Source organism: Pempheris klunzingeri, chromosome 18 (genome assembly GCF_042242105.1).
Source record: "Pempheris klunzingeri isolate RE-2024b chromosome 18, fPemKlu1.hap1, whole genome shotgun sequence".
Classification (NCBI taxonomy): Eukaryota; Metazoa; Chordata; class Actinopteri; order Acropomatiformes; family Pempheridae; genus Pempheris; species Pempheris klunzingeri.
The window spans coordinates 2,261,191-2,288,957 of record NC_092029.1 but is presented as its reverse complement, the minus strand read 5'-3'; the positions used below and the strand labels follow the sequence as shown (position 1 = coordinate 2,288,957).

Below are 27,767 nucleotides of genomic sequence, written 5' to 3'. Positions count from 1 at the left end.
TCAAAGTGTTCTTATCCACATCCAGGATGAACCTCTGGTCGTCCATGGTGTTAAAATAAACCCTCTGCCTGGCCTGGTGCCCCTGGTTGTAAAATCACATTGATGTGCTGGTGGAATCTACCATTGAAATTCTGCATGGGGGCTTTTATTTTGAAAACTGAGTGGATTGCTGTTTGTTTGCCTGACTTCCTGCTCTGTGCTGCTTGTGGGACACCTCTGAAACACACTGTGGAGGGTTTTAGCTTTTAGAATAACACTCTGAGCCTGTCAGTGGATCAAACAAGCTCTCTTAGTGGGATCTCTACTGTGATCAGGTGCAGTTGTCCCAAAGGATCACGTTGCAGCCTGTTTGCAGCGGCCAGCTAAAGTGATCTACTGGACCAGTTCCAACACTTTTTTTTTGTAAATCCTCCAGAAAGCCCAGAAATGGGTAAACACCATTCACCTCCACTCTTCTTCAGTCAGGTTGGTGCTTCAGTGCTCTCAGAGAGTCTGTGTGAAGCTTCTTCTAAGAGAGGAGTGGAGCATCGCGTGTGGCAATCATTAGAGGATCTTTGATTCCTTCAGTTGATGGAAAGTCCTGTTTGTCCTGATCAGAAATGTTGGGGGGGTAACATGTTCAATAACTGACATTATCAGCACAGTTCTCAGTGAACGGCAGCTCGTGTTGCACTATTTTCATTCAGAGATGCTGAATGATGAAGCCGTGCAGGAAGTGTGAAATCTAGGGTCAATAAAGGGTCTCAAACAGTTTGATTGGCCCGTCTGTGTGTCAGAGGTGAAGCCAGAGGTTAATGAAGTCCATCCTCTTCCTCTCAGACTGAAGACAAACTCACGGACGCCGTCGGATCCCCGCCGCTCGCTCTGATGCCACATTTCCACGGGCACGATGTCAGAGACATGTTAGTTTGGGCTGCTTCAGCCCTCGGACTACTCCAGCAACAACAAACGATGCATTTTAAGGATATAATTTAATATATTATACATATTACCTTCAGGATCCAGGAGGGAGATAAGATGGTGGACATCTAATTTAACGCCGATATTCAGTTTCCAATTCGTTCTGTGCAGTTTGGCTCATCTGACTGTTTTGTTTTTATTGTTAAAGGATCAAAACATGAATGATTATTATGGCCTGAGCAGCAGGGAGTGATATTCTGATTAGTTTAATATTGACGGACAAAAAAAACTCATTTTTTCAGTCAAAATTTCTGCGTTTAAATTATTTTTTTTTTTTTAGATCTACTAAACAGCCTCTTGGTGCTGTGACCTGAGCCCAACAGGAAATCAGCCATTTTGACTTTAATCATTAGTTATCAATTATTTTTATTCTACATACTGTGTGTTTATGTCATATTACCCAGCATGCATCTCTGTGAGTGTGGTCATGATCACCTCCACGTGATGTGATGGACGTGATCAATCAAAAGGTGATTACACACACACAGGACTGATGCTTGGAGGTCCTGATATGATCTTATTGATCAGATTATTGTCCTCCTACAGACGTGCTGCCACCTGCAGCAGCTCAACACTTTGGTTTAGAAAGAACAGAACAGAAACGATCCGCTGCCTCGCTCTCACCTGCACAGCCTTCATGCTGCCGGGAGCTGGTGGAAAAACAATGGCGGACATTCAGGAAGTCTTGGAGGAGGTCACATGATCATTTTATGACCTCATAAAGGGAGCCGAATCTGACAAATGGAGTAGGAGGGGTTTACATAATGTGGGACCTTTTTTAAGGCATTTTCATGGGAGAATAAATACACACATAACATGGAGATAATTAATATGCAACTTCAGCATAATCATAGTATCTGTGTGCTTTAGTACGGTGGCCAGGAGGTGCAAAACAATTTTACAATACGTGAAACACTTTTACAAAGCTGGAGACAAATTTACATTTTAGAAAACATTTTTACAAGTAACTTTTTCAACCGGAAAGGGAATGTACCAACTGTGGAGTAGAACCGGAAGTGATAAGGAGTTCATGGTGACCCACGATGGACGGCAGTCAAGCGGTCTTTTGCCCGTTTTGTGGCGAACATATGAGCCGATTAACGCGGTACATTCCCTTTCTGGTTGAAAAAGTTACTTGTAAAAGTGTTTCACGTCTTGTAAATTAGTTTTCTCAAATGTAAATTTGCCATAACACATTTACAAGTCCTGAGACAATGTAATTTTGTTTTCTGATTTGTAAAAATGTTTTCTAAAATGTAAATTTGTCTCCAGCTTTGTAAAAGTGTTTCTCGTATTGTAAACTTGTTTTGCACCTCCTGGCCACCGTACTTTAGACCACCCACGCTTCAGCTATTAAAGGAAAGAAATGAAACACAGTATGAGCATGAGACACCTTTATTAAGTCTCTTAAATTATATTTAAAAAGTTATTTTTCAGTATGACAACCATCAACACACAAATTCAGCTCCTTTCAGCCAAACTGGCCTAAAAACAGCTCATCACAGCCTGATTTTCTGCTTCGTCTGCCTCTAAGGAGCCAGGAAACGAACAGAGAACACAAAAACTCAGTTTGAAGCAGAACATGTGACCGTAAACGATGCGCTCTTATCAGATCTGGAGGAGTTTGTGGTTTTGCTTCAGAATGAACCTCAATATTGAGCTGAACTTTTAAATTTCCTCTGGAGATCATCTGACTTTTCCTTGGACGAGCTGCGGCTGCCGATTCGGCTCATTTAGTGAAAAGTTCATCAACAATTATCAGTCGTCGAGCCGCAGAACGCCAGGAGACATTTTCTTTGGGTCGGGCCTCAGGCAGTTTTATTACACTGATAGATGGATGAGAAACAGCTTCCAGAGGCCGTGAGTCAGGATACATACATGTGGAAAATGATCTAATCTGTGCTGAAGAGCTACAAGTGGTCGTACCGGTGAAACAATAATGTGGATTAACGGCAGAGATTACACACTAAGAAGGTCATTAAATCACATTTTCAACATCTTTTGTCAAATACTGAACTTTCTAGGATGAGTTTAAAAAAAACAGCTGTCTTTTTAAATGTCTTGTTTTCAAAATAAAAGCTTTTTATTTTATTTTTTTTTAAATAACCAGGTGACAAATTATAAATTGTTAGATGTTAATTCAGTTATTAGTGTAAAGTACATTTAGGATGATGATGATGATGATGATGAGGAGGAGCAGATTGAAGAACAGGATTAAATGGGGGAGCTTTTTAATCCTAGTTTATCATATTTTTACCTAAATAATACATCCATACTTGAATAAAAAGTAAATTATTCTCTAATACTACTAATGTACAAGTTCTCATATCTTTAAAATGTGAAATACTGATTCAAGTACAAGTCCTGCATTCAGAATGACTTTAGTAAAAGTACAAAAGTGTTCAAAATATACTTTTATTTATATATATATAAAAGTACTAATTATGCAGAATAGTATAATATTATTGATGCATCACTGTGCTCATCTCTTCTTCTTCATTTGATTTCTTTCTTTTTTATTTCTATAGTTAACCCTCAGGGACCAACTGATAATACAACAGAACTTATTTGGTTACTTTGCAGATTCACATTAACAAAACAAAATATTAACAAAGTTGTCAAATACATAAAATATAGTATATTTTCCTTTGAGATGTGGCTGAATAGAAGCAAATGGAAATACTCAAAGAACAAGGATCATCTGTCTGTCTGTCTCCTGGGCTCTGTTTTTATACATTTCAGTGTCTAAATGACCTCACTAGTCACAAAATAGGCCACGATGGCAGTGTCGTCCTCTGAAGCAACAAAAGTGGACACAAACTAACTGATCGAGGCAGCAGCTCCTGTGTCCTGTTCTCTAAAATCCCTGTTTTAGTGAATGTAGTCTGGTGTGTGTGCTGTTTGTGGTTAAACCAAAAGGATCTTCCAGGTCTCTCTCTGTAGGGATCCTTTCCATGATGCTGTCACACACTTAGAATAACACTCTGAGCCTGTCAGTGGATCAAACAAGCTCTTTTAGTGGACCTACTGTGATCAGGTGCAGTTAAATCCTAGTAGCTTGTTCCTCGGCTGCTGGCTGAGGTGATCTACTGGACCAGTTCCAACACTTTTACTACCTACCAGTCACTCAGACACCAGGATGTGTCAAATTAGGGACCAAGTTCTCCTTTAATTGTGTGATCAAACATCATAAAACTAATATTTCACCCTTGTTGATCACTGATGATGAACTCCAGAGGCCGAGAAGTCGGATTTGAATGTGACGTAGCTGAAAAAGAACCAGCATGAGGTTTACATTTCGCTGTAAGACGGAGCCGAATCTGCATCTCCAGAGTCCGTGACGTTTCCAGGGAAACGGTGACGGCAGCGATAGCTCAGTTTATGGAAACCTTTTCTTTCCCTTTTTGATGGGTTTTCATGATGACGGTGACGACATCGCTCTCTAAACGCAGAGTCAGCATCTGTGTGAGAGCCGAGGGCTGCTGCTGCTGCTGCTGCTGCTGCTGCACCGGATCCAGGATCCTGAACCAAAGCAGGCGGACAGGACATTCATCACATTTTAGGACCGTTTTACATGAGGTGGGTCTGAACGAACACGTGTTCACTGCAGCAGCGTCTCAACAACATTACTGTCAATACTTTAGTATAATATTATTGTGTCTCTGAGACAATTTAAACTAAAACATTTTTGAAATACATTCGTTCAGTTGAAGCTTTTCTTTTATTTCCTTTTCACAAACTGGATGTTTCCTTAAGTAGAAGTTGTGCAGCTGAATCTTGTTCACATTTATTTTTTTGGCTTCATATACTTATTATTTAAAGTAAATCACCAAAATTGTGGAGCAAAGAGTTACTTTTATGTTTTTTTTTTCTGCTGGTCCAGTGAAAATATATAGATATATTTGACATGGTGTCTTTTTGTGAATCTCTGCCAGTGGTTTCTCTGTGTGACGGGTCGACGTCGTGAAGACACTCCTCACTACAAGTTAGGGATATTCAGCTTTCAGGTGAAGTCTCAGGATGAACCTAAAATGCATTCTAACCTTTCCAGGTGAACTTAATGTGACCTTCTCTAAACCTTTGAATGCACATGTCCAACTGTTCAGTGTCTCAGTACTTTCTGCACCAGCTGCTGTTCTCTAACAAGAAGCTTAACAGCAACATTCACAACAGGTTTGATCCATGAATCCACCAATACATTTCCTGCTTCAGTTAGAATTGGTATTTAAACAGTCCTCCTCATCCTGCTGTTCACATTCTGACATCATGAGACCAAGACGACACCTAACAGTTGATCAGCAGCACCTCAACACTGGAGGCTTCAAACAGGAAGTCCTCAGACGGAGGTGTTCACTGAGCTTAGAGGGTCACAGAGTGTCATCAGGAGGTTGGAACAGTGATACAGAGACTGGAAGAGTCACAGAAAGGAGAGGAGTGGACGTCCTTTGGCCACGTCCCAATTTATTGAGACACTGAACATGTTTTGTTGTGGTTTACCTACCACTGTTGTTAGATTTTCTACAAATAAACTGTTTAAGATGAATAAAATCACCATTGCATGTTTCTACTTAAATGCCCTACTTTCATGATATAATATCACTGTAGCATTCACTTTTTACATTTTCCATATATTTCACCTGAAAGTAGAATATCCCTAACTTTAGTGAGCAGTGTAATTGATCTTCTCACCTATAAATCTACATCTGTGTTTGTGTCGGTCACTAACACCAGAAGAAACGCCTGTACAGAGAAGTTTTATCTGGGAGCTTCCCTCAGCTCAGCGTCATGAAAGATTCACTCACTTACATGAAGAAGAAAAACAGCTGCAGTGAACATTGTTGGATGATGAATCTTCTCTCCCCTTTCGTGACTAACTCTTAATCACAGCGTCGGTCAGAGGAACGTAACATTAACGCAAAGTGACAAACTCATGGTGTCGTTGGCTTGAAATCAGACCTGAACCTTTGAAAATCTAGTTTTATGTAAATTATTAAGCAGAACAGACTCTTGTTTGTCAAGTTTCTCAGACAGACGCTGACAGTTGAATTAAAGTTTAGTGTTTTTCATCAGGTTTTATTTTTTTTATCTATAGTTTCAGTATTAGTTTTACTTTTTTATTATAATGTGGGAGGTTTTTTTTTTAAACTTCTCCACTCCACTGGCTCCAAAAGAAGTCTGATTGGATGGAAGTCAATGAGAAAATGATTCATCAGTTAATTACGAGTCGGTTTTTTTTCTGGTTTCAGTGTTTGCACATTGGAGGAAGTTATGTTGGACTTTTTTCTCTCTCAATTTGTTGATAAAAACCTGATTTACAACTCTGTCAGTCTGGTTCAGTCTGGACTAACAGATATTCTAAGATGTGTTTCCACTTGTAAACAAACCCTTTTTAACGTTTATCCTCTTTCGTAAAGTCAAAATCCTTCAAGAAACAAAGAGCCTCTTTGCAAACAGCAGGGTTTATGGGAAATGTGGTGCTAATTTGTTGAATTGTGACGGTACTACTGGAATTAGACAGAGGCCACTAGTTGATTTATATTGATCACATATAAAAACCGATATATGAAAATGTCCTCACATCGTAGATTTCCACTGCACAGGATCGGGGGAATGTGCGTGCAGTTTCCAGTTTACTCCTGACGACCTTCAGTCAGCAGCAATCAGGAAAATAATGTCCCCAAAACATTTCATGGTGCCCAGATATGTTTTGAGTTTCGCACCATCACCAGGGAGGGGCTTCAAAGCTGCCGATCAGCTCGGCCCCCGTCATCCCGTTCCAATTAGGCCGCAGGAGGTTCCTGATGAAAAACACCACTTGTTTTTCTTGTTGCAGATACTTCCCAGGAGCTGCAGTGAGCAAAATGTGTACAGACTTTTGTTTAGTCCTGAATCCACAAACCTTCTGGTCAACAGTCAGGTAGAGCTGCACCGGACCATGATTTGCATTATCGTCAATCTGCCTGTGAAATGTCAGCAAGTAACGGAAAACAGCTTGAACAGCTTCCCAAGATGTCTTTAAATTGCTTGTTGAACTAAAAATGGTATTTGTTATCATCTATGATTCAAACAAGCTGCAGATCCTCGTTCCTGAGAAGCTAATAGAACTCTAGTGATTCATCATTTCTCAGAATAGCTGCAGATCAACTTTCTTTCCGCCAACTAATCAATTAGAGGAAATATGTGGGATTTTCAGAAAGTCCTTGTTCCTAATGACACCAGTGGCTTCGTGTCGCTGTGACACTGAACAGCTTCAGCTAACGTTACGAAGAGATCAGTGTCAGATCCATGAGGCAGAGCCTGTGAGTAACTTGTCACTTGTTCACACGCTGGCTTTTATTGACACGACGTTCCCTTAACCAACCCAACAAACCCCCAAACTTAACTCTGCACCGCTGCTGTGAAACATTCCTTCACATCTCCCCCTTTTTAGACAGCATCTCTTTGAGGTCTTAATTAAATGCTTTATCGTTAAACAAACTTTGTATTTGTGTCATCTAGTTTGTTACAGCTAGCTGGCTAACCTTAGCTTAGCACGCTAACCGCTCCGCCTGGTTAGGAGAAAGCAGTCGTTTAGTTAATCACCTGTGTTTTGTGTTGTAACTTCCTTTATTGTTTGCTAAAACCAACACTTTTTGTCATGAAACATAAATTGTATTTTGCTAGCAGTAATGTTTTATAATGACTGAATGCCCTGATGGTGTTGAGTCCTTACGTGTGCTTACGTGTTAGCAGTGCTGAGCTAATGTTAGCTGCAGAGAGACGAGGAGCAAACAAACAAACATCTTGATTCCTTTACATAGAAATGTTGGGGAAGGTCTTTTTTTTTTTTTTGTTGCGTTACAATTTGTTTACATATTTGGCAATAAAAAACAATTAGTCCATGCAAATCCCTACACGCAGAACCTTTTTAATGAAGAAGAAGAAGTAATCCTCCTCCTCAGCACTTCACAGTAAGTGTCGAACCCATAAACCAGATGTAATTTTAATTTTTCCCCTCCGATAATCTAAACTGTCTTTACGGGATCATTGCTGCATAACTGGTAGCTGCAGATGAGTCACACTCGAGTGGAGATGAACTCATCTGAGCGATGATGAGGTGTTTCCATGGCGGAGACGTGATGTTTACAGCTTATGGATGATTAGTGCGTCTCGCTCGTGCTCGGCTATTAGGCTTTATGTTTGTGGCAGTGATTCAGGGGGAAAATATCTGCAGAGAAACAGTCGGGCCGGTGAAGTTTTAGCTAATTCTCAGCAGCTCCGGGCGAGAATCTAAAGAGGCAGAGGAGAGCAGCACTTTGAGACTCTTTCCTGACGGCCCCATGGAGGCCTGTCCAAGTTTCCAGGTCTTTCCCTCAGACATAACACAGAGCTAATGTGCATCCAGGTCCGTCTGCTCCAGTTAAAGCCTCTAGCTTGGAGGTACAAGTGCCCCAGTTGGACTGTAGTCTCCCACCGAGTGACCCTCAGTGACCCTCATGCCCCTCTAGATGATCTAGATGCCCTTCTAGTTCACACAAGTGCCCCAAAATATACATATATATTAAATATAATACCCATGTAGTTAATAAGGCGTCCCAAAACGCTTTGAAAAAGTGCCCCTCTCGACAGCAAAAGGGGTTTTTAAGTTTAGTTTAAGTGCTTTTCTGATCGATCCAAGTGCCCCTTAAGTGCCCCAGTAGTCTGATAAACAAGATCCACACATATTGACTTGCACAGAGTGCACCTGTCCCAGATGCCCCTTTAGTCGATCATAACGCCCAGGTGCCCTTCTAGTTGGTGCAGCTGCTCCCCAGTGTGGTCCAGGTTCTGCTATATTGCATAAAATTGCCCCTCTAGGAACCCAAGTGCCCCACCAGTTCGTCCACGTGTCTCTAGAGTGCCCCACTAAAATGACCCTCTAGTCAGTCCAAGTGTCCCTCAAGTGCCCAAGTGGTCTGCAAGTCCCTCTACACTGCTCTGCTCACCTGTGGTCAGTCCCTAAGTGGCCTAACAGTCGTTCCAAGTGCCCCTGTCGTTTGCCCCGGGGCCTCTTCTTGTGGAAGTGGAAGTGCTTCCTAAGGTGGTCCAGGTTCTGCTGCACCCTGAGAGTCCTCAGGTCAGTCCACTCTGATTTGACCTTTATTCTCGTCCCAACCACTGAAATAACCGAATGAGACTCTCAGAACAAAACAAAGACACAAAACAGGAGTAAATTTTCAGTAGTTTTATTGAAAAATGCCTCTTCTGTTTTCAGAAATAAATAAGAAAATAAGGCTGTGGAATTCACAATCTGCAGTTCAAACATGAAGCAGCAACACCACTTCCATAGTCTTGCGTGCAGGTTTTGACTGCATTCGATACCGAGAGAATGACAAGAATGACAACAACTATATTCTGGTTAAAACAAAATGAAATGTAACCAAAAAGAAAAACAAAAAAACACGTACTAAATATACACCACAGACATGCAATTCCACGTTTGTTAAAATTAGCTGTGACGGAATAAAGGAAAACCGATAAATATCAAGTCTAGAGATACAAAATGAAAGCTGTGTTTAACTGCCATAATGAAGAAGCCACTGAATGAGAAGGGTTATATTTGACAGATGTGACGTCCCGACGCTGTGAACAAACGTTTTTCTTGCTTTTTCTTTAGCTTTGTTAGAATGAGTGCACTGTTCAACACTGCTAGTTAATACAAACTTGATGCAAATATGTTACAAGCAAAAGACACAAGTGGAAAAGAAAGCTCACAGGTTGTTTTTTTGTTTTTTTCCATCATGGATTCTTAACATTTCGTTTAATCAGTTGCCCCCAAACTCCCTCCCTCCCTCCCTCCCTCCCTCCTGTCCAGACCCTTCACCTGCAACAAAAATGAATATTCACATACGGTTTTAAAGGCATTTCAAAAAGGTATTTTCCAATAAAGTCGAGGTGTCAAACCCCTTTTTTTTTTTTTTGCGTGTATAATGTGCATAAATCCAACAACAAACACAGGTTGAACAAGAAAAAACAAAACAAAAAGAGAAGAACAGAGCGAGGCTCGTCTTATGATGTAAGCCTATTGGATGCCTTTCTTGATAGTGATCTCTTTCGACGCTGGTTTTGCAACACCTCATCCTCCTGGCGGACTGGGACTACTCTGGTGTCGGGTTCAGGTGGGTATCGGCCTGCTCGGAGATAGCGTTTGGGCCAATTGAGCGCAAGTTTGACAAATTCTCTCAGTTTGTCTCAGCATGCACAAAGAGAGCGGGTTAACATCATAGTTTTCTTATGTGACGGCTGGTGAAGCACTGAGGGAGCAGCGGGGGCGTGTCCTCGGTGTGTTTCTGTGTGGGGGGGTTCATTTCTCACTCTTATTTATCTGCTACGACAGGAAGAAGTGATATTTGTCAACTAGAGCTGCAGGCAGACAAAGAAAAAGCTAACCAGCTAACAAAATTAGCTCATTTCAAACTTTAGTTTAGTGGTTCGTTACTTAATCTGCACCTGAAACTGTTTTTACATTTAACCTGTTTCAGTTTAGCTTTAATTGTTTGTCGTACAAGATGCAGCAAACCCTTGCTGAGAAATGACCTAATCAACTGAAAGAAAAAAAGATATCTGCATATTAGATGCTAACGAGGTGCCTCATTAGTGGCAGCTCTGTTTGTACAATACATGATAGTTACAACTAATCAACTAAGATTTTAAATATTTAATTGTTTCTGTCTCAAATTTGGAAGCTTTTCTACATTGTGGATTATAATTAACAGAATATTTTGGGGGGTTAGACAAACGATGGCAGGGTGAGTTTTACAGACCAATAATCTAGAAAATAAGCACATTAATCGTTAAAAATCATCATTAGATGTCAGACTGATTGATTAAAAAGGAGAAATGAATGAATGCTAACTAACACCTATCGTCAGTCTCGTCTTCTTCAGGATCTAATGTGCCTCTGTGACTACGTTTGGATTTCAGCTGGATTAGTTTGGTCGTAACGACATCGCAGCATTTCTTCTTCTTCTTCTTCTTGTTTTAGTGAGCTTTTATGTTTTTAGTCGTTAAAAGAAAGTTAGACAGCAGAGTTAAAATATCTGCGCTCGATGATTGGTCGAGATATCACCAGATCTGCCAAGCAGCTGTCAGACTTAGAGGGTCGGTGTCCCCTGAGGCTGCCTTGGACAGGCCCCCGCTGAACATTTCAGTGCTTCTAGTCGTTCTTCCCCTTTGGGCTGATGTTAGAAGTTCAGGTTGTTAGTCCAGTTTTTTAGCCATCGCCCATGAATCATCGTCATTTCTCCACAAACTCACTCATGTACAGAAACATCCAGCTCTTCTGCCTCCAGCTGTCTGTTAAACCCTGCAGATACAGTCCAGCTGGTCAAGCTGGATTATTTCTGTACATGAAGGGTCCGATCTAAACCTCCGGGGTCTGGTGTGCAGGAGTGGTTCAGTCTGACCCTGAGCAGTTTACAAACATGGGCAGGAAAATAAAACCAAAAGGATAATAATGATAAAAAAAGAGGTGTTTTTGTTGGCATTCAGCAAGCAGCAGGTTGTTGTTTGCAAGGCACAAGCTTTAAAAACTACAGATGTTAAAACTAAATTTAGTGGACTTGACTCAAACATCATTTACAAGGCACAAATTAGTTTATTTACACGTCACCTGTTAACAGAGTCGCTGCTGCTGCTGCTGTGGTCGTGTCTCTGTTACAAATCCACCTTTGTTAGTATTTGTTTGGGTTGTTTGTTGCTGCTGCTGTAGTTTGGGGGCATGCTCCTCCACTGAACACAACGTTTCTTTGTTTGGTCTTTGGCTTCAAGATGCAAACAGGCCACTAAACAGGTGGGTGCCATCACCGCTGCTGCTGGTGGGGGTTTGTTCTACTGGCTGGTGTGAGTCGTTGTTAGTACTGGTTTCCCTCTTTGTTGGTGTGTTGTTTTTTCAGCAATAGTTTGTTAATGGTTTCCCTCTGGCGGTTATCCTTTTTAACAGCTCTAGAGCGCGTGAGCAAGTGTTTCAGTTACAGGACTTTGAGTTTTGGTTTTCAGGAAGTCAGTGAAAGCAGCACAGGCGGCATAGAAAGTCTACTATGGTGAACCTAAAACAGGCCAAAGAGGATGGAAGGTGGTGGTTAGGTCAAAGCAGAAGAACCGCTGATAAACAACTTCTACGTCTCTCTGTAATGATTAGTGACTACAAGACTGATAGATTTCACACATGCAATGATCCTCGTGGAACGTTTTGGGAAACGCGCTTGTTTCACCGCGAGTCGGATGAGAGGATGGATGTTAAAGGCAGGACGGGATTAGCCTAGCTTAGCACAAAGACTGGAAGCAGGTAGAAACTCTTAGCACAGAAACAAATAGACCTTCTGCAACCACTAATGAAGGTAGTAGAAATAAATGACGCCTGAAAATGTGTAAAAAGTCTGGAACAGAAGAGGCTGGTCCCTCCTGATATTTTTAACATGCTGCTTTGTCTTCCGTGAGCACGGCTAGCGCTCTGCTTCCAGTCTGTGTGCTAAGCTAGCTAAGCTAAATACATCCTGGACCCACATTCTCGTCTGACTCCGAAAACAAGGTCATCTCTCAAAATGTTGGACTGCTCCTTTACTGAAACAGCCCCCAGCTGACTGAAAGTTAACTTTCCGTCGCCTCATCAGACCGGACTAGACCAGCTCCTCATACGTACCTACGTATCCTTGCCCGTTGTAAGGAATACCGACGCACTGAGAGGAGTCACAGTATCCGGGAGGCCCAGGAGGCCCGCGGACTCCGGCGTATCCTGGGCGTCCGGGGGGGCCACGAGGTCCGGCGGAGCCCGCAGAGCCCGGAGGTCCTGTCCTGCTTTCTCCTGGTGGACCTGGTGGGAAAAGACATCGACTGAGTCTTTCAGAGCAGCAGCTCGTCGATCAGAGGGTGTTGAAGCGTTGGATCGTCGGTCTGAGACGTCGACCAGGTTGTTGGTTGTTGGTTTTATCCCATCTGGAGCTGAATGTCATGTCAGCGACTAAACGTCAGCGCAGTCCTGAGCTGCTCTGTTTCAGTAACAGTTCACCAGATCTGTTTCTGTTTTCACTGATTATACAACTAAACCTGTGTGACTACTTGTTATTTTAACTATAAAGCAAAGTGAGATTCAATGAGATGTTTTACAATCAATCTATTGACAGACTAACGACGGTTTGGACAAGAGAGGAACGGATCCTGGTTCCAGCTGGAACTTGGTTCATTTTATTGCCGTACATCAGGACAGGAATTCTTAAATAATTAATTTAGAGTCCACAGTGATGGAGCTCACTGGTTTCACATCTTTTTCCAACACATTTGAGCTCACAGGTCAAAAAACGTCCCTCTGCAGCTTATTCTGGTCTTTACTGTGTTTGTAGTTGATGCTTGTGTCGTCGGCTGTCTGACAGTTTGTTTTTAATGACTGATAATGAGTGCTGCCCCCCCCCACACTTTCTTTTTTAACGCACAGAACATCATTTAAAGTGCTTGTGTCCTTATTACTGGGCAAATCCTGAACCTGGAGACAGACAGGAGGCTTTTTATCAGGTTTGATCCTAAATGTTTCTGAGAATCATCAAACACTTCATGACTGTCGCTATTTCTAATTAATTTAGAGATGAATTCAAGTGTTATTACACTGTAAAACCAAAGTAAAAACCCCAAGCGGCGCTTCGTGACCTCTGAAACAAACGGATCATTATGGCTGGGTGTCGTCACGCTCAGACTCCAGCTGGAAACATACTTCTTAAATGTGCTGTCTCAGTCTGAACGCTTGGAGTGAAAGAAACTAAACTATGAAGAGGAGAAGAAAAAGGGACTAAGCGGGATCTGCTGACCCTCTGCGTTACGTCTAGACACGGACAAAGCCGGCTTGGAGAGCGTCCCTGCCGCGCTGCCTCCCGTCCTCAGCATGTGTTGTGAATGAACTCCAGTTTCCACAACTTGGCCTTGTTTCTGTCCCTCCGTCTGACAGGCTGGATTACCACAGGACGGACGTGTGGAGCAGCAGGATTCTTGCTATATTGTATTTATTATATTCAATCATATTTCCAGCAAAACATCTCAATCTTGAGATTTTGACGTAGTTTACTTGGAGTATTTCTTCTTAACTTTCGTCTTCGTGTCTAAACTTTTCTGGCGTGAGACTGAATCCTCCATGTTTTTACAGGAGCATGCTAAGAAGGGCTTCTCATTGGGTTACTGAGAGTTTGAGACATACCAGCAGGTCCTCTTGGTCCTTTCTGTCCGAGTCCCGACACTCCCCGGTCACCTTTCTCTCCTGGGACACCTAAAGGAAACACAGGATGAGTCAGTAAAACCTTTAATATCAGTTCATAATGTTCCTGCCTTCAGTCAGTCAGTGAGTATTTTAATCAAAGCTCTTTTTCACTGGAGACAAACCAGAAGAAAGATCTGAGAAAAGTGCTGCTAAAGTTTCATAATCTGTGAGAACAAAGAGAGTCTGTTTAAAAGGAACAGTGGATTTAAAATGTGACCACAAAGATGTTTCTGCTCTAATTTTGAGGCTCTTTACTTTTATTTTTGGGTAAACATGAAGTGAGGGTATTTGATATTTGGTGTGAGGTCCTCTGCAGCCAGCTTCACTTCCTGCTCCTTTCTGGGTTTGTTTGCCGTGATGGACGTAACGTGACCGACCCCAAACCTTCTGCTGTCTTTAGGTAGCGGATCGACGTCCCAGCTGTGAGAGTTTTATACAAATGCTGCTCACTTGTCATGGATGTAAACACACTTACATTTAGCACTTTAACCTCATCGGCGTCGTTTTCTCATTCAAATCACAGGAGAAGCCAAAACAGCAAGAAACATGACGTGGATATTTTTCTGCGTGGTGTTTACCGCAGTTTGGAAGAATCACTTATTCTCACTGTAAACATGGTAGTGGTGGTTCTCTAGTGGAGTAAGTGATATAAAGTGGTTCCCTATAAGAACTTTAAACAAACCTCTAACATGATGAACTTCATGTGAGACTTTGGTGTTTTAAAGAGTTCTGATCACAATATTTGTGTTTATTTGATATATTTAACAAACACAAACAAACTAACCAATCAGGGCAGAGATGGACCAGCAGCTCCTGTGTCCTGTTCTCTAAAATCCCTGTTTTAGTGAATGTAGTCTGGTGTGTGTGCTGTTTGTGGTTAAACCAAAAGGATCTTCCAGGTCTCTCTCTGTAGGGATCCTTTCCATGATGCTGTCACACACTTAGAATAACACTCTGAGCCTGTCAGTGGATCAAACAAGCTCTTTTAGTGGACCTACTGTGATCAGGTGCAGTTGCTGTTTCATGGCTGAGGTGATCTACTGGACCAGTTCCAACACTTTTACCACCTACCGGTCCTTCAGACAGCAGGATGTGTGTAAACAGGGCCCAAGTTTAACTGTGTTGTGCTGCATGTATATAAAGAGCCAGAGGGAGGACAGTTAGCGGAGGGCAGCGTGTTCCTCCACCAGGAGTTTTACTGCTGAAGCCTCGTTAGCGTCCTGTGATGGTCTTGTGCTTTTTAAATAAACTTTCCTCACTATAAATAATCTCTGTGCTCCCATTTTACAGCTCAGGTTTATTTCTCTAACTGCTGGTGATGATAACTGTGCTGAAGTAGGGTACAGTCGTACCTCTATCTCCCTGCTGGCCGGGTAAACCTGGACTTCCGGGGAAGCCGTTCCTTCCCGCGGTGCCCGGCTCTCCGCGCGGTCCCTGTCTGCCGGGAGTTCCAGGAGCCCCCGGGGGGCCCGGGTGGTTGCGATTTATGTCGTTGGGGATCTGGTTCAGTAACGTGTTGACGCGAGTCATTTGTGCTGCAGCAGCAGAGGAGGGAGAGGAGAGGAGAGGAGAGGAGAGGAAAGGAGAGGAGAGGAGAGGAGAGTGAGCTGCAGACTGACTGAAGCATGAAGCCCAGCAGCCAGGCCGGCTCTGCCAGAAACATTTCCAAACGCACTTCTTACCGTTTACTAGCTGCTCGCAAACTTGTCTGGCAATGGATCGCATCATGTTCTGAGGAGCAAAGTCGCCCTGCGGACGAAGAGGAAGGATTCACGGTGAAGATATCAGAAGGATTTCATACCATTGTCCTTCACTCGGAGGGTTAGTGGCTCAGGAAAAGCACAGTTCCCTTTATCCTTCCCTTCCTTTTGATTACAACTGTTGTTTGACTGGTGTCAGTATGTTGCATCTGCAGAGCTTCCTGTGTACTCACACTTTTGGAACTACATTTCCCATGTATGCTCTCATAGAAGAGCCTCTTCCAGGAGCTCTGAAGTCCACTTTTGTCAAACATTTCCTCGTGATGAAGTCTAAAAACTTGAAAAATCTGCCTTGCAGTCTTTGTAGCGTTGTGTTGTGAGTGCAGATGTCCTAACAAGTCTATAAAGACACACTGAGCCCCTAAAACAATCTGACTTCTCTGTAGAAAACTGCACTGGGAAACATCGTTGTAAAGGATGTTTTCTTGCATCCTCTTTAAATAAGTTACCTCACATGTGATTACAACCCGTCTAACATGTTTAGATGTACTCACCCTCTCCCCCTTGTCTCCCTTCGGACCGACAGAACCCTGAAAACAGAGAAAGGAAACGGTTCACTTTCAGCTCAGACGCTCGCTGGTTCACACAAAGCCGCCATGACGGCGAGGAGGACGCTTACAGGAGAGCCGGAGTCTCCGGGGTTCCCTGGTTTCCCTGCTGCTCCTGATATTCCTGGAGATCCTGGAGGTCCCTGCGAGGAAACAGAGAAACCAATCAAAGCTCAGGAGGGGGAGGACTGAGCCAGAACCCAAAGGTTTGGATGTAATTGTTATCACATTAGGCAGTAAAAAAAAGCGCTCGGAGCACAAAACTCTGCGGGACTCGATCATCTGTGCTGATAATAAAAAAAATCTGAGATCATCTTTGTGATCAGAAAATTCAATCGACGCTGACAGCTCGTTAAATCTGCGTGGAGAAAATAAATGAGTCATGTTTCCTCTAAAAGCTGGTGCCCCTGAGCAAGGCACTAAATGCTCCATCACACGCTGACCAATTACAGCTCTTACCATGGGCCCCGCGGGGCCTCTGGGTCCGGCCGGTCCTTCCTTTCCTTGAGGCCCCTGAAACACAAGACGGAGACTGAGACACGGAGCCGATGCTGCTCAAACCTTAGAAGAATTCGGCGGGCTCGCTCGCCGTGAAGGCCGGCCCGTGCCGGTGAACTCACCCTCACTCCGGCTGATCCGAGCGGGCCGACGGGACCCGGAGGACCAGGTGAACCCTGCGAGCACACAAGAAAACAAATCAAAGCCCATCTCGCCTCCTCCTTCCTCCTGCCGAGCTAAACGGGGCCACCTTTGCTCCGGCCGACCACTCAAACCGGTTTGTTTCTGCGTGTCCGACAGTAAATCTCCTTTTCTTACGCGCATTTGCTCAGAAACCCTGCTCACTTTTTTACTGCCAGTCCTCTCTGGTCTTTGATGCCTTGGCATAAGATTTACAGGGAACATAATATATTCCAGATCTGTTTTATTGGCCGTTATAAACCAGGGCCCGCGTGGTCTGCAAGTCATTAAATGCATGTTGCCATAGCATCTGCTCCAACACGGTCACCTGCGGCCCGCCCGCTCCATCAGCACCATCCACGTGGAGGTGCCCTCGCCGGGCTTTGTTTGGATAAGGAGCTGATTAATCAGCCTCAGTCATGACTCGGCAGCTCTGCTCTGAGTCCACACGGAGGGAGGAGGACGTCTGGTGGCTGACAGCTCGCCGGTCTGATCCCCGTTAACTTGTCCTGTTCCTGTGAGAAAACACTAAATCCCTAAATGCTCCCTCTGGATGAGCGGGAGGGTAAAAGTTGTTCCACTTACCTTTTTATTTTCCTGGCTGAGAGCTTTAAAGTGAAGAAGTAAAAAGACAGGCTTGTAACGTTGGAGCCTTCTGCTACCGACTGAGAAAACACGTCCAGTTCAAAGCTGCGGTGATGATGGTCGGTTCATCAGAGTATTTTGGTCTTTTCTTTAAGAGGAAAAAGTCCAAATTCTCTGATTCCAGCTTCTTAAAGGAGAATATTTTCTGATTTCTTTCCTCCTCTGTGACAGTAAACTGAATATCTTTGAGCTGTGGACACACTAAGATGTCTGAAGACGCCATGTTGGACTTGAGGACACGCTGAGCGACATGTTTCACCACAGTGTTTATTAAACATAGCTCTACAAGTCTGTTTTCTTATCTTTCACACTTCCCACAATTCCACCTGTCGCTGTTATCGGTTATCGAGAAGCAGGATAAATTCTCTCTGTGTGATATGATTGACTTCTTCTTTTGCTTTTATTCCAGATATTTCTACACATGTTCGATAATCTCCAAACTCCAGCGGGGAAGATCTTTCTGTTTTAAATTCAAAATCTTCATCTGCACAATTAAATCAGACACAGAAAGTAAAGCAGGAGCTCTGATACATGTGACCTGACGGACTTTGACCCTAAATATGTGATGCCTACAGCTGAAGTGGATTTTGAGAGACAGGCAGCTCTAAAAACCTCAGAAAGGATGATGTGGGGGTGCACTGGGAGGCTTATATATTTATTATCTGTGCTGCGGGGAAACCTGAATTTAAACTTTAAACGCCTGCAGTCAAACCTCCAACCTGCTGGATGTAAAATGGCTAAAAGCAAGAAAACTGATCCCTCCTGCGGCCATGAAGAGGTCCACCCCCCCCATTAAACGGAGGGATTCTTTTAAAAAACCACTAAAGCCAAACTCCAAAAAGGTGGAAGCTTAAAGAAGTAAACAAACACCACTTGAGAGGTCAGAAGAGGCCTCGGGGGCGGCTGAAACACATTTAATGGAGGGGATCACGCTGAAGGCCTGGAGCTCGTTTTTCAGTCTCTGCTGCATTTAGAGATCTGTCATCTTCTTATGAGCTCCACTGCAACCTAATCTGATCCACGGAGGAAACCAGTCCGGCCAAATGGGCGTCTCCTTCTCTTAATCTTTCATTAAAGATGACTGACGCTCGGTATGGACTCACATCACTTAGAATGATGTCGCTTCGAAGTAAACGTTGGAGGAGACGTCGCCTTTTGTCTCGCACCAGCTCGTAAAACTGCCACGAGAGGAGCTTCGTTCGTCAGAGCGACACCTGATGTGGTGCTCTTTATGCTGAACATGGAGCAGGAGGCGGAGGCTAACGCACTAACACCACCAGCGCCGTCCACCAAAGCGACTTGTCGTTGGCTCGTTCTCGACAGAAATTTAATTTAAAGCTAATATTCATAAACTCCCGTCGTCTCTGTCTGAATCCTCCACAGATGGAAAAGCCTCTGAGACGCCAGACGAGTAGTCAAACCGTGAATTATCCCCGTTTCCTGTTTTGAAAAACCCCAAAACAGGCTTTCAGCCGGAGCTGCACTTACTTTCTGTCCAGGTAAGCCGGAGTCACCGGGGTCTCCCTTGGGTCCAGGGCGGCCCTGAAGGCAGGAAACAACAACAACAGGAATGAACGGGCGTGAAGAGCAGGAAGAGAACATCAGTGTGACGCTCAGAAGGAACGGTTCTCTTTTGTCTTTTGGTGGAATAAAAGCAGCAAAAACAGCTTCAGAAAAACACTTTTATCTCCCGTTATCTTCCACTAATGACTACAACCGCATCTCCACCTGATATTTTACACTCAGTTCTGCTTTTTTTACGGTGAAATTTAACTTTTCACCTTATTTTATTGCATTTTATTCACCTAAAGAATCAGATGTTTTATTTTGATTGAGATTTTCCTTTCTAAAGCCTTTTATTTTGAAAGGTTCTACATAAATACAGTAAGGAAAACCAGCCAGTATCTCATATTTTCATCAGAACTGAGGCGTTGGGGCAGATTTCTGTATATTAACATGCGATCTGTGTCCTGATTCGACTTCTGGATCTTGAAATACAACCCCAGACTGGAGGACTCGCTGCCTTCTGCTCCGACTTCCAGCGTCCGCCGGGCTAAAGCTAGCCGGAGGAGTTTAATGATCGTCCTGCTCGCTGTTTGGACTCTACTTACACCACCTGCCTTCTGTATCCACACACAGATATCATGTTAGAGCGTGTGGGATCACTGAGCTCCTTCATGTCTCAAACTACTCAAAGTTTACTTGCAGTAAAAATAATAAAAACTTTAGTCAATGTTAATTATTGTTATCGGTAGCAGCAGTAACAGTAGCATCAATCTGTGTCTTAGCTGTATGTTGTTTGCATTTTATTTTCAAATAATGTGATTTTTTTGTAACGTGACACCTAAATGGGTTTAGTTTGATGTTATTGCCTCCAATTAAAACAATAAAAACGTATTAAAGTCTTATTTTCTCTGGTGTACATATTATTACTCTTTAATAAAAGTGTGTCTTATTACTGGACTAGTCAGTGGAATTACTAATATTAGTATGTTGTTATTCATATATTTAATTTATTCTCTTCATTCTGGCCGTGTTCTGTCTGAGGCTTCTTCAGTCTTTAGTTTGGTTTAGACCTGCTGTTTTATTAAAAAGTGTCTTGAGATTCCGTTTGTCATGGATCGGCGCCACATAAATAAAGATTGGTTGATTAAAATAAACCTTAAAACAGATTCTGTCCACAGCAGGAAGAACAAGCTTCTCAATATTTACCCCCCCGACCGCCAGGACGGCACTTGAGTAAATGTCCTCGGACCTTTCTGGACGCAGATGGAGGGAACATTTCTGTCTAATCTGAGAGCTTCGCACGTCAGAGACGGAAATCCAAGCAGTGATTTATCAACGCTCGGTGATGTCGAGCTTCTTTGGTGTCGTTTCTTCCTCTCAGACATGAAGGAATGTGAAGCTGTGCCACAGATACTCCCCGGATTGTAAATTCCCTTCATTATAAATCACCAAAATAATCCTTGCTCCTGTTTGCAGGAGCATCCCGGGATTTATGTGTAGCTGCTGACGAGGCATCGCCTGTGTGTGTGTGTGTGTGTGTGTGTGTGTGTGTGTGTGTGTGTGTGTGTGTGTGTGTGTGTGTGTGTGTGTGTGTGTGTGTGAGGTGCGTTCAAAGACTCACAGCCTCTCCTGGAATCGACAGCCCGCTGGGTCCTTGAGGGCCGGGCAGACCCATGGGCCCAGGTGGTCCGTTATCTCCTCGCGGGCCCATTGGTCCCTGTGAAGTAAAGAAAGGAGAAATATTTAAACACAGGAGGAATTTGTTGTTGATATTTCTCGCCGCGGTTCAGAGCGCTGTTGCAATCTGTGGAAAAGACCAACAGGAGACGAGGAATGCTGCTGCACGGACCGAACCGAACCTCCCTTCATATCAGGGAGGAAAAAAGGCAAAAACACGCTTTCAGTAAGTGGAATCAGATGTGCTCGACTCTCTTCAAAGCTTTTGTACTTTAAACAATCCTTTGTTTTCATGGAGGGCCGATAGCTGAAGAGTCTGATCCAACTCAAAAAACCTGCCATGGATTCTTTTCTCCTTCAGTTTTAATTATAAAAGGTGACATTTCAAAGATGACAGGAGTTTGTTTCTGCTCTGGAAAAGGTACTTACAGCAGGACCGGCCTCTCCTCTCTCACCTCGGGGACCTTTGCTGCCGGGAGCACCCTGAGGAGGAGGAACATTTGTCATGTTAACACAACAGAGATCAGTCTGTCAGCTTTGACAAACATCAGGGGCTTTAAGATGGAAAAGATCCACCTGTAAGATCCTTTTTGTTTAACCAGAAACAGCTGTTACATAGCTCTCTATAAAGCCACCAGACTCCATTGACAAAAACAGTAATTTTACTCAATTTAACAAGGGAGTTGCTGGTCTACTGCTGCCTCAATTTTTTTGTTATTGTATGTTGGATTAATATTATATTGGATCTGAACTTAACTTTTAAAACACAAGTCACACAATAAAACAAACTAACTAACTGATGGAAGCACCAGCAGACTTGCAAAACTCTGTGTTCTGCAAGATTAAATTAGTGTTTTTTTCAATGGAGTCTGGTGTGTTTGAAGAGAGCGATAGAACTGATCTTACAGGTCCGTCTCTGTAGGGATCCTTTCCATAATGGTGTCTGATTTTTTCCCTTCACTGCATTTTAAAGTGACTTCCAACCTCTTTAAGAGGTCTTAAAGAGGTTTCAGGTGTTACATATCTAAATATAAGTCAAAATAACTCTACTAAGTAAATAATCAAGTCAGTAAAACATCAAAAACAAGAGTTTGACACTCAAGAGCTTCCTCTTTAGGACTGTGTGGGTGGAGTTTGATCAGATTTAGTTGGCAGTAACCAAAGAACGCAGCAACTTGTGAAATAACCAGAATTATTTGGCAGAAAATGTGAGAGTGAGAGATTTATTTGTTCACTTATTGCCCCAAAGGATAAAGTCTGGTGATGTGTTTGTGTGTCTGGATTCTTCTCATTTGTGAGCAGGTTTTAAAGATTTACACCTTCAGTAGGAACCGACAGTGTTGAGACTCAGACGAACAAGCTGGTCTCGGTCCTTTCTTTGAATGTTTTGACAATAAGAACAATTAAGAACATCCGCAGCCTTATTCACATCTTCAAAGAAGCAAAGAAGGTTCCTGTGGTTAATATTCTCCTTTGTACAACATAGAAATATAGAAAGGGGAGAGTTTTTCCTTACGTATAAGCAGTAATGCCACAGTGGAAAAATCCCTGCATGTTAGTTAAAGTAAGTAAGAAAACAAAGAGGATGAGAATCCTCCAGAAGATCAGTTTAGTCTAAAAACACCTATAGTTACAGCTCCATACTACTATTTCTCTTTTTTACTGATGTAAAGTAATAATCACTCTAAACCAAAGTGTTTTTGTTGGCTAAACCCGACATTATATCGCTCTTTTCAAAGCCACCAGACTCCATTGACAAAAACAGTAATTTTACCTCACAGAACACAGGAGGTGCTTCTCTACCGCTGCCTCGATCGATTTGTTTCTGTTATTTGCCGTTGCGCAAATATTGTGTTGAATCTGCACTAAAACTTTAAAACCACACAGTAACACACACAAACTAACAGATCGAGGCCACAGTAGAACAGAAACTCCCTCTGTTCTGTGAGGTAAAATCACCGTTTTACTGAATGTAGTCTGGTGTGTGTGCAGAGAGCGATATAACGGCTGTTTGTGGTTAAACCAAAAGGATCTTCCAGGTCTCTCTCTGTAGGGATCCTTTCCATGATGCTGTCACACACTGAGACAGAGATCAGGAGCAGTTGCCATAAAGGATTAAATGGCAGCCCATATTGATGATCTACTGGACAAGGGCTGTAGATGTGACTCTTACCACTGGTCCCTGAGTCCCCGGCAGCCCGGTGCCCTCCGAGGTGCAGGTGCAGGAGTTTGGAAGAGCCGGACACTTCAGCTCATCCCTCTGGCGGAGGAGGAAAGAACACACACACGGTTCTCCGGTCAAAACCAACAGAGCTGAATCCAAGTTAGCAGCAGATGATTCACACAGTCACGGTTCATTAACGGTCGCTGACATTAACTGTGAGTGGGCGTCCATTTGGAGGTAGAAGAGTCTCTGAATACATTTCCCATGTTGCTCTTCACCCTGGAGGTAAACAACATGTCTGAGCCAGGGGGAAGGATGGGGAACGCCCCCCAGGGAGCATGTGAACACGTTCTGCTTCATATGTTTTCTGAAATTGAGCTTTTGTGACGGTGAAACCTCAAGAAAACAGTTGAGGAATCTGAGACGTTTTCCAGGCAGGAAGAGTCGGATGTCCAGAACTGTCGACAGCTGCCGTCCTCTCAGACGTCACTTATATCCGACATCACTCTGGGACGTTTAGACATGTTTGGAAATAGAACACTTACCACTTCCAGCTGCAGAAGTTTCTTAATCTGTGCTTTGTGTCAATAATGATGATGATAATAAAAGCAGATATCTGGACGTCACTCTGCACTCTAAAACTAAATTAACCCGTTAATCAGTAACTACAGACAGAACAACAGGCTGGGAACTAAAATGGAAAAACACCATACGTGTGTGTGTGTGTGTGTGTGTGTGTGTGTGTGTGTGTGTGTGTGTGTGTGTGTGTGTGTGTGTGTGTGTGTGTGTGTGTGTGTGTGTGTGTGTGTGTGTGTGTGTAAAACACTTGAGTTGCCTTTTATAAATGAAGTTAGTGCAGCTCCTTCAGGCTGCTGGTACGATCTATAAAAAACCCTTTTTGCTGCTCAAAAAATAGAGATGAGTCGAGGGAACTGTAGATTTCTGGGTAATGTAGTCTTAATTTATATATTTTTTTTATCTTACATGACAAGACAAATACTGAAAGCTGGTTTATGGGATTCTCTGTTCTTTCTTAGTTATTTCTCTTTGCCAAACACTTCTTTGTTCCACACTCTCCCTACAAGTGGAAGTGCTTTGGCACCATTGCAGCATCGTAACAGGACACGTGACTCTCCTGCCGTTTGGGGGGTCTGTTCCCACTGAGTCCACACCGATCGCCCCGGTTTGGATCATTAAATAATTGCCCGCGAACGCGGCCCAATCAAGCAGCTGTCAGCGCTGCGCAGCGATTGAGATAATAATCCACCAGAGTTGAACCCTTTTCAAAACCTCTTGGACGTCCGAGTGCAGACGTGCTGCGCTCAGACAAAGCTGTGTTTGTTTCGGCGTCTCTGCAGGGACTGAAGTGAGAAACCTTTCAGAGTCCAGCAGCCAAACAACAGACAGCCTCACACTGACGCCCAAATATTTAACTACTTGCAAACAAATGTTCCTCTCGTTTTTATCCTCGCAGCGCTCTTGAGAAACACCAGATTTTTGCGAGGGATGAAGAAAGAAGCTTTTCTGCTGTGATTAAAGAAGTCTGGCATGTTTGAGCTTTTATTTCTCTTCTTTACTGAACAGAATTTATCACTATTCAACTATTTCTGTCTATTAAAGCTGCAGTACATCAGTGCTGGGTTAAAGGGACAGTTCACCCCCTGCTACTACTACCTGTACTAGGAGAGCTTTGGAGGTGTCAGCCGTAGAGACGTGTGCCGTCTCTCCATTACGTGGATCGTGGAGCTCAAAGCACCAAAAAAAAAAAAAACACATTTGAAAACCTCATGACCTTGTTGTGAGCAGCTTCATGTAGGAACTACTTTCAACATCCGCCAAACCATCTCGCCGCACATCTACTCGTGGACGAGAGGCTTTAGAGCGCCGGATGTAAACGGTGGCGGCGTCCTCCTCGCTCACTCAGTGGTGCTACGTTATCATGTTGAGTTCCTCAGATGTATTTTTTGGCGCTTTGAGCACCAAACACCGGCTGCACGTCTCTATACTGCTTGTCCTTAAGCGTCGTGGCTGACATTACTCGAGAGGCGGGGTCACCATGGACTGATCAGCCAATCACAGCTAAGTGAGAGTCACCAGTTAACCTGCATGTCTTTGGACTGTGGGAGGAAGCCAACACAACCTTCCTGTCGCTTTGGGGCGAACTGTCCCTTTATATTTGAACCACGCTATCTTCATATTATCTTAAGTATTACGATGAGGTGTGATGAGCGCTTCTACATCACTGTAGCACGGAGAGCGGAGCAGGGAGGCAAACACTGCTGTGGAGTTCATCTTGACAGAGAAACCTTTGTTCTTCTATGACTTGGGTCCTGTTGTTCATTCACTGAATCTGAGGTCCAGATAACTTCATATCAACAACTGATTTAATGATCGTGTGTCATCGTCGATGTCTGCAGCTCCACTCGGCTCTCTGGGGCTTTTCAGCATCTTTAGGCTCTTTGTTTTGTAAGAACACTATAGAAAAGTGTGTTTGTGCTGTTCTGTATTATATCCCTCAGCCTGCTGTCCCGTCATCACACTGGCTCACACTGCTGCATATCATATATACCCTGTTTATTTTCCTCTTTGATTCGGACCAGTTGTGACTCTGATTATGCTCGTCTGCGCTTTGATCTTCAGCTGAAGAAAAAAAAAAAAAAAAAAAAAGGAAAACCGTCTGTCGGAGAATCAAGGACACGGTCTGACTGGTGAGAGCTGTTTGGACCTGCAGCTGGGTGTCGAAGAACAAACGCTCATCTGCTGTTTTACCGTCAGGAGGCTGCAATTACTGCGGCTCCTAACTGCAGCTAAATGTGTCATTAAACATTCGTGCATGCATCGTCGAGGGAAACCAGGTGGGGGGACGGTTTTCTATAAGATGATCAGCGAACACACCCAGGATGCTCCGCAGATGTACAAACAAACACAAACAGGAACAAAACGCTCGGACACACCAGCAGATGTGCTTTTTTCAGACTTCCAGGGTGTTTTCTTTGCTCCAATGACAAAAACAATGAGTGGATTAAAGAAAACCTGCCTTGTTTTTCCAATTCGCTTCACGTGTAAATCAACATCAACATTTTCTTTTCCTCCGTGTTAAAAAACAAGACGTGAAAAAGTCTCTGCTGTATTTCGCCAATAATTTAGATCTTTTGTTATTCAATTCAAAATTATATCAGGGCAGAAAACATTCAGACGACAGGCCAAAAGCTCCATCAGCCTTTTCTATATTTCCTAATCCAAACAGATTTGAAGAGCCGAGGAGATTCTCCTCACAACAGTTGATTATCTGGATGCAGAAGAGGAAGCCAGAGCCAGAGGACTTACAAGAACAGCTGGCTGCAGGTTAGAGGCGTCAGCATGAACACGTTAAACATGTGAGGCTAAAAGGTCCCGTGTCCGTGTCTCAGCCGGGGGTGGGGGTGGGGGGGCAGTGTGGGTGGGGGGGTTCCCTTACCATAGACGGGAGGTCACAACATCTGTCCCTGCTGGTCCAGCCTAAGCTGCAGACAATGTCAAACATCTGGAGCTGGAACTGTGCAGAGGAAACACAGAGAGAGAGAGAAAACAGAGGACATGGAAACGGTGTTGTGGTACATGTGTCTCTGATACAGGCAGACAGGCAGACATGCAGACAGACAGGTGACATCTCTGAATGTGCTTTCGTGAGGAAAGCGATGATAAATGAAAATAACATCTAATAACTCATATTGAATGAATTCCTCTGTGCTGGACGCTGAACCGATGCTGGTTCAGCTCTGGACATCTAATTCATCTAAATTACATCCAACTGTCTTGTAGAGCTCTTGCAGTACTACAGGCTGCCCAACATGATCCTCCTCTGGGCTTTAACATAATCGTTCACAACAAATTCAGATAAAATCCCCGTAAGCGCACAGACGAGGCGCCGCAGGACCAGAGTCCACTTACTGTTGCTGATTCTCCTCTGGAGCCGATGGACTTGGACATCTTGCCCAGAACCTGGTAGCCATCGCTGGACGTGTTTCCTGCAGCCTTGATCTCCTTCTCAGCCACTTCTTGGCAGTCGATGTTGAGTTTGACGGCGGTGGATGAAACGAGGAGATGGAGCTTCATAGAGAGAGAAAGAGGAGGAAGAGAAGGAGAAGAGATTTTAGCAGTGCATTCTTTGTTCTGTGACCAAGTCTTGTGTCTGGTTTTTATCCTGATGGCCTGTAAATTATTAGGTTATGCTGCGTCTGTTTACATAAAACACTCGCAGAGCAAAACCAGCGCTTCTCTCTGTTCATTCACAATAAAAAAGGGCAGCGCTCAGGAAAAAATCTGCATAGAAATTCTTATGGTGGCTCAGCTGGGAGATTTGAGCTCCGTCCCGTTTCTACGAGCGATCTGGGAACTCGAAGTCACAATAAAAAGAAACGGCACTTCCCCACCTCGCTGGTCGTTTGCCACGTCGTCGTTTAAAGATGCCAAAAGCGTTTATTAGCGTTCTTTTTATTTTTCCACAAAACAGGGAATTTAAAGGAGGTTACGTCACCGCATGCCAAGCGCAGCGCAACATGTTTCTGTCCCAAATCCACCAGCGAACCTCG

The 27,767-nt window shown here is 43.5% G+C and overlaps 1 protein-coding gene across 1 annotated transcript in view; it reads right to left on the bottom strand.

The window, feature by feature from the left end:
* Window positions 1-9,799: 9,799 nt before the first annotated feature.
* col12a1b (collagen, type XII, alpha 1b) overlaps window positions 9,800-27,767 on the bottom strand; it is a 131,924-nt gene continuing 113,956 nt past the window's right edge. The window contains exons 63-77 of the mRNA XM_070849932.1: window positions 27,127-27,285; window positions 26,654-26,731; window positions 23,206-23,292; window positions 21,462-21,515; window positions 20,977-21,072; window positions 19,338-19,391; window positions 17,147-17,200; window positions 16,986-17,039; window positions 16,598-16,669; window positions 16,473-16,508; window positions 15,901-15,967; window positions 15,571-15,753; window positions 14,159-14,227; window positions 12,620-12,790; window positions 9,800-10,109 (exon numbers count right to left, since the gene is read on the bottom strand). Of these exons, the coding sequence (XP_070706033.1) occupies window positions 9,988-10,109; window positions 12,620-12,790; window positions 14,159-14,227; window positions 15,571-15,753; window positions 15,901-15,967; window positions 16,473-16,508; window positions 16,598-16,669; window positions 16,986-17,039; window positions 17,147-17,200; window positions 19,338-19,391; window positions 20,977-21,072; window positions 21,462-21,515; window positions 23,206-23,292; window positions 26,654-26,731; window positions 27,127-27,285 (1,356 nt within the window). The 3' untranslated portion in view covers window positions 9,800-9,987. The remainder of the gene's footprint in view (window positions 10,110-12,619; window positions 12,791-14,158; window positions 14,228-15,570; window positions 15,754-15,900; window positions 15,968-16,472; window positions 16,509-16,597; window positions 16,670-16,985; window positions 17,040-17,146; window positions 17,201-19,337; window positions 19,392-20,976; window positions 21,073-21,461; window positions 21,516-23,205; window positions 23,293-26,653; window positions 26,732-27,126; window positions 27,286-27,767) is intronic.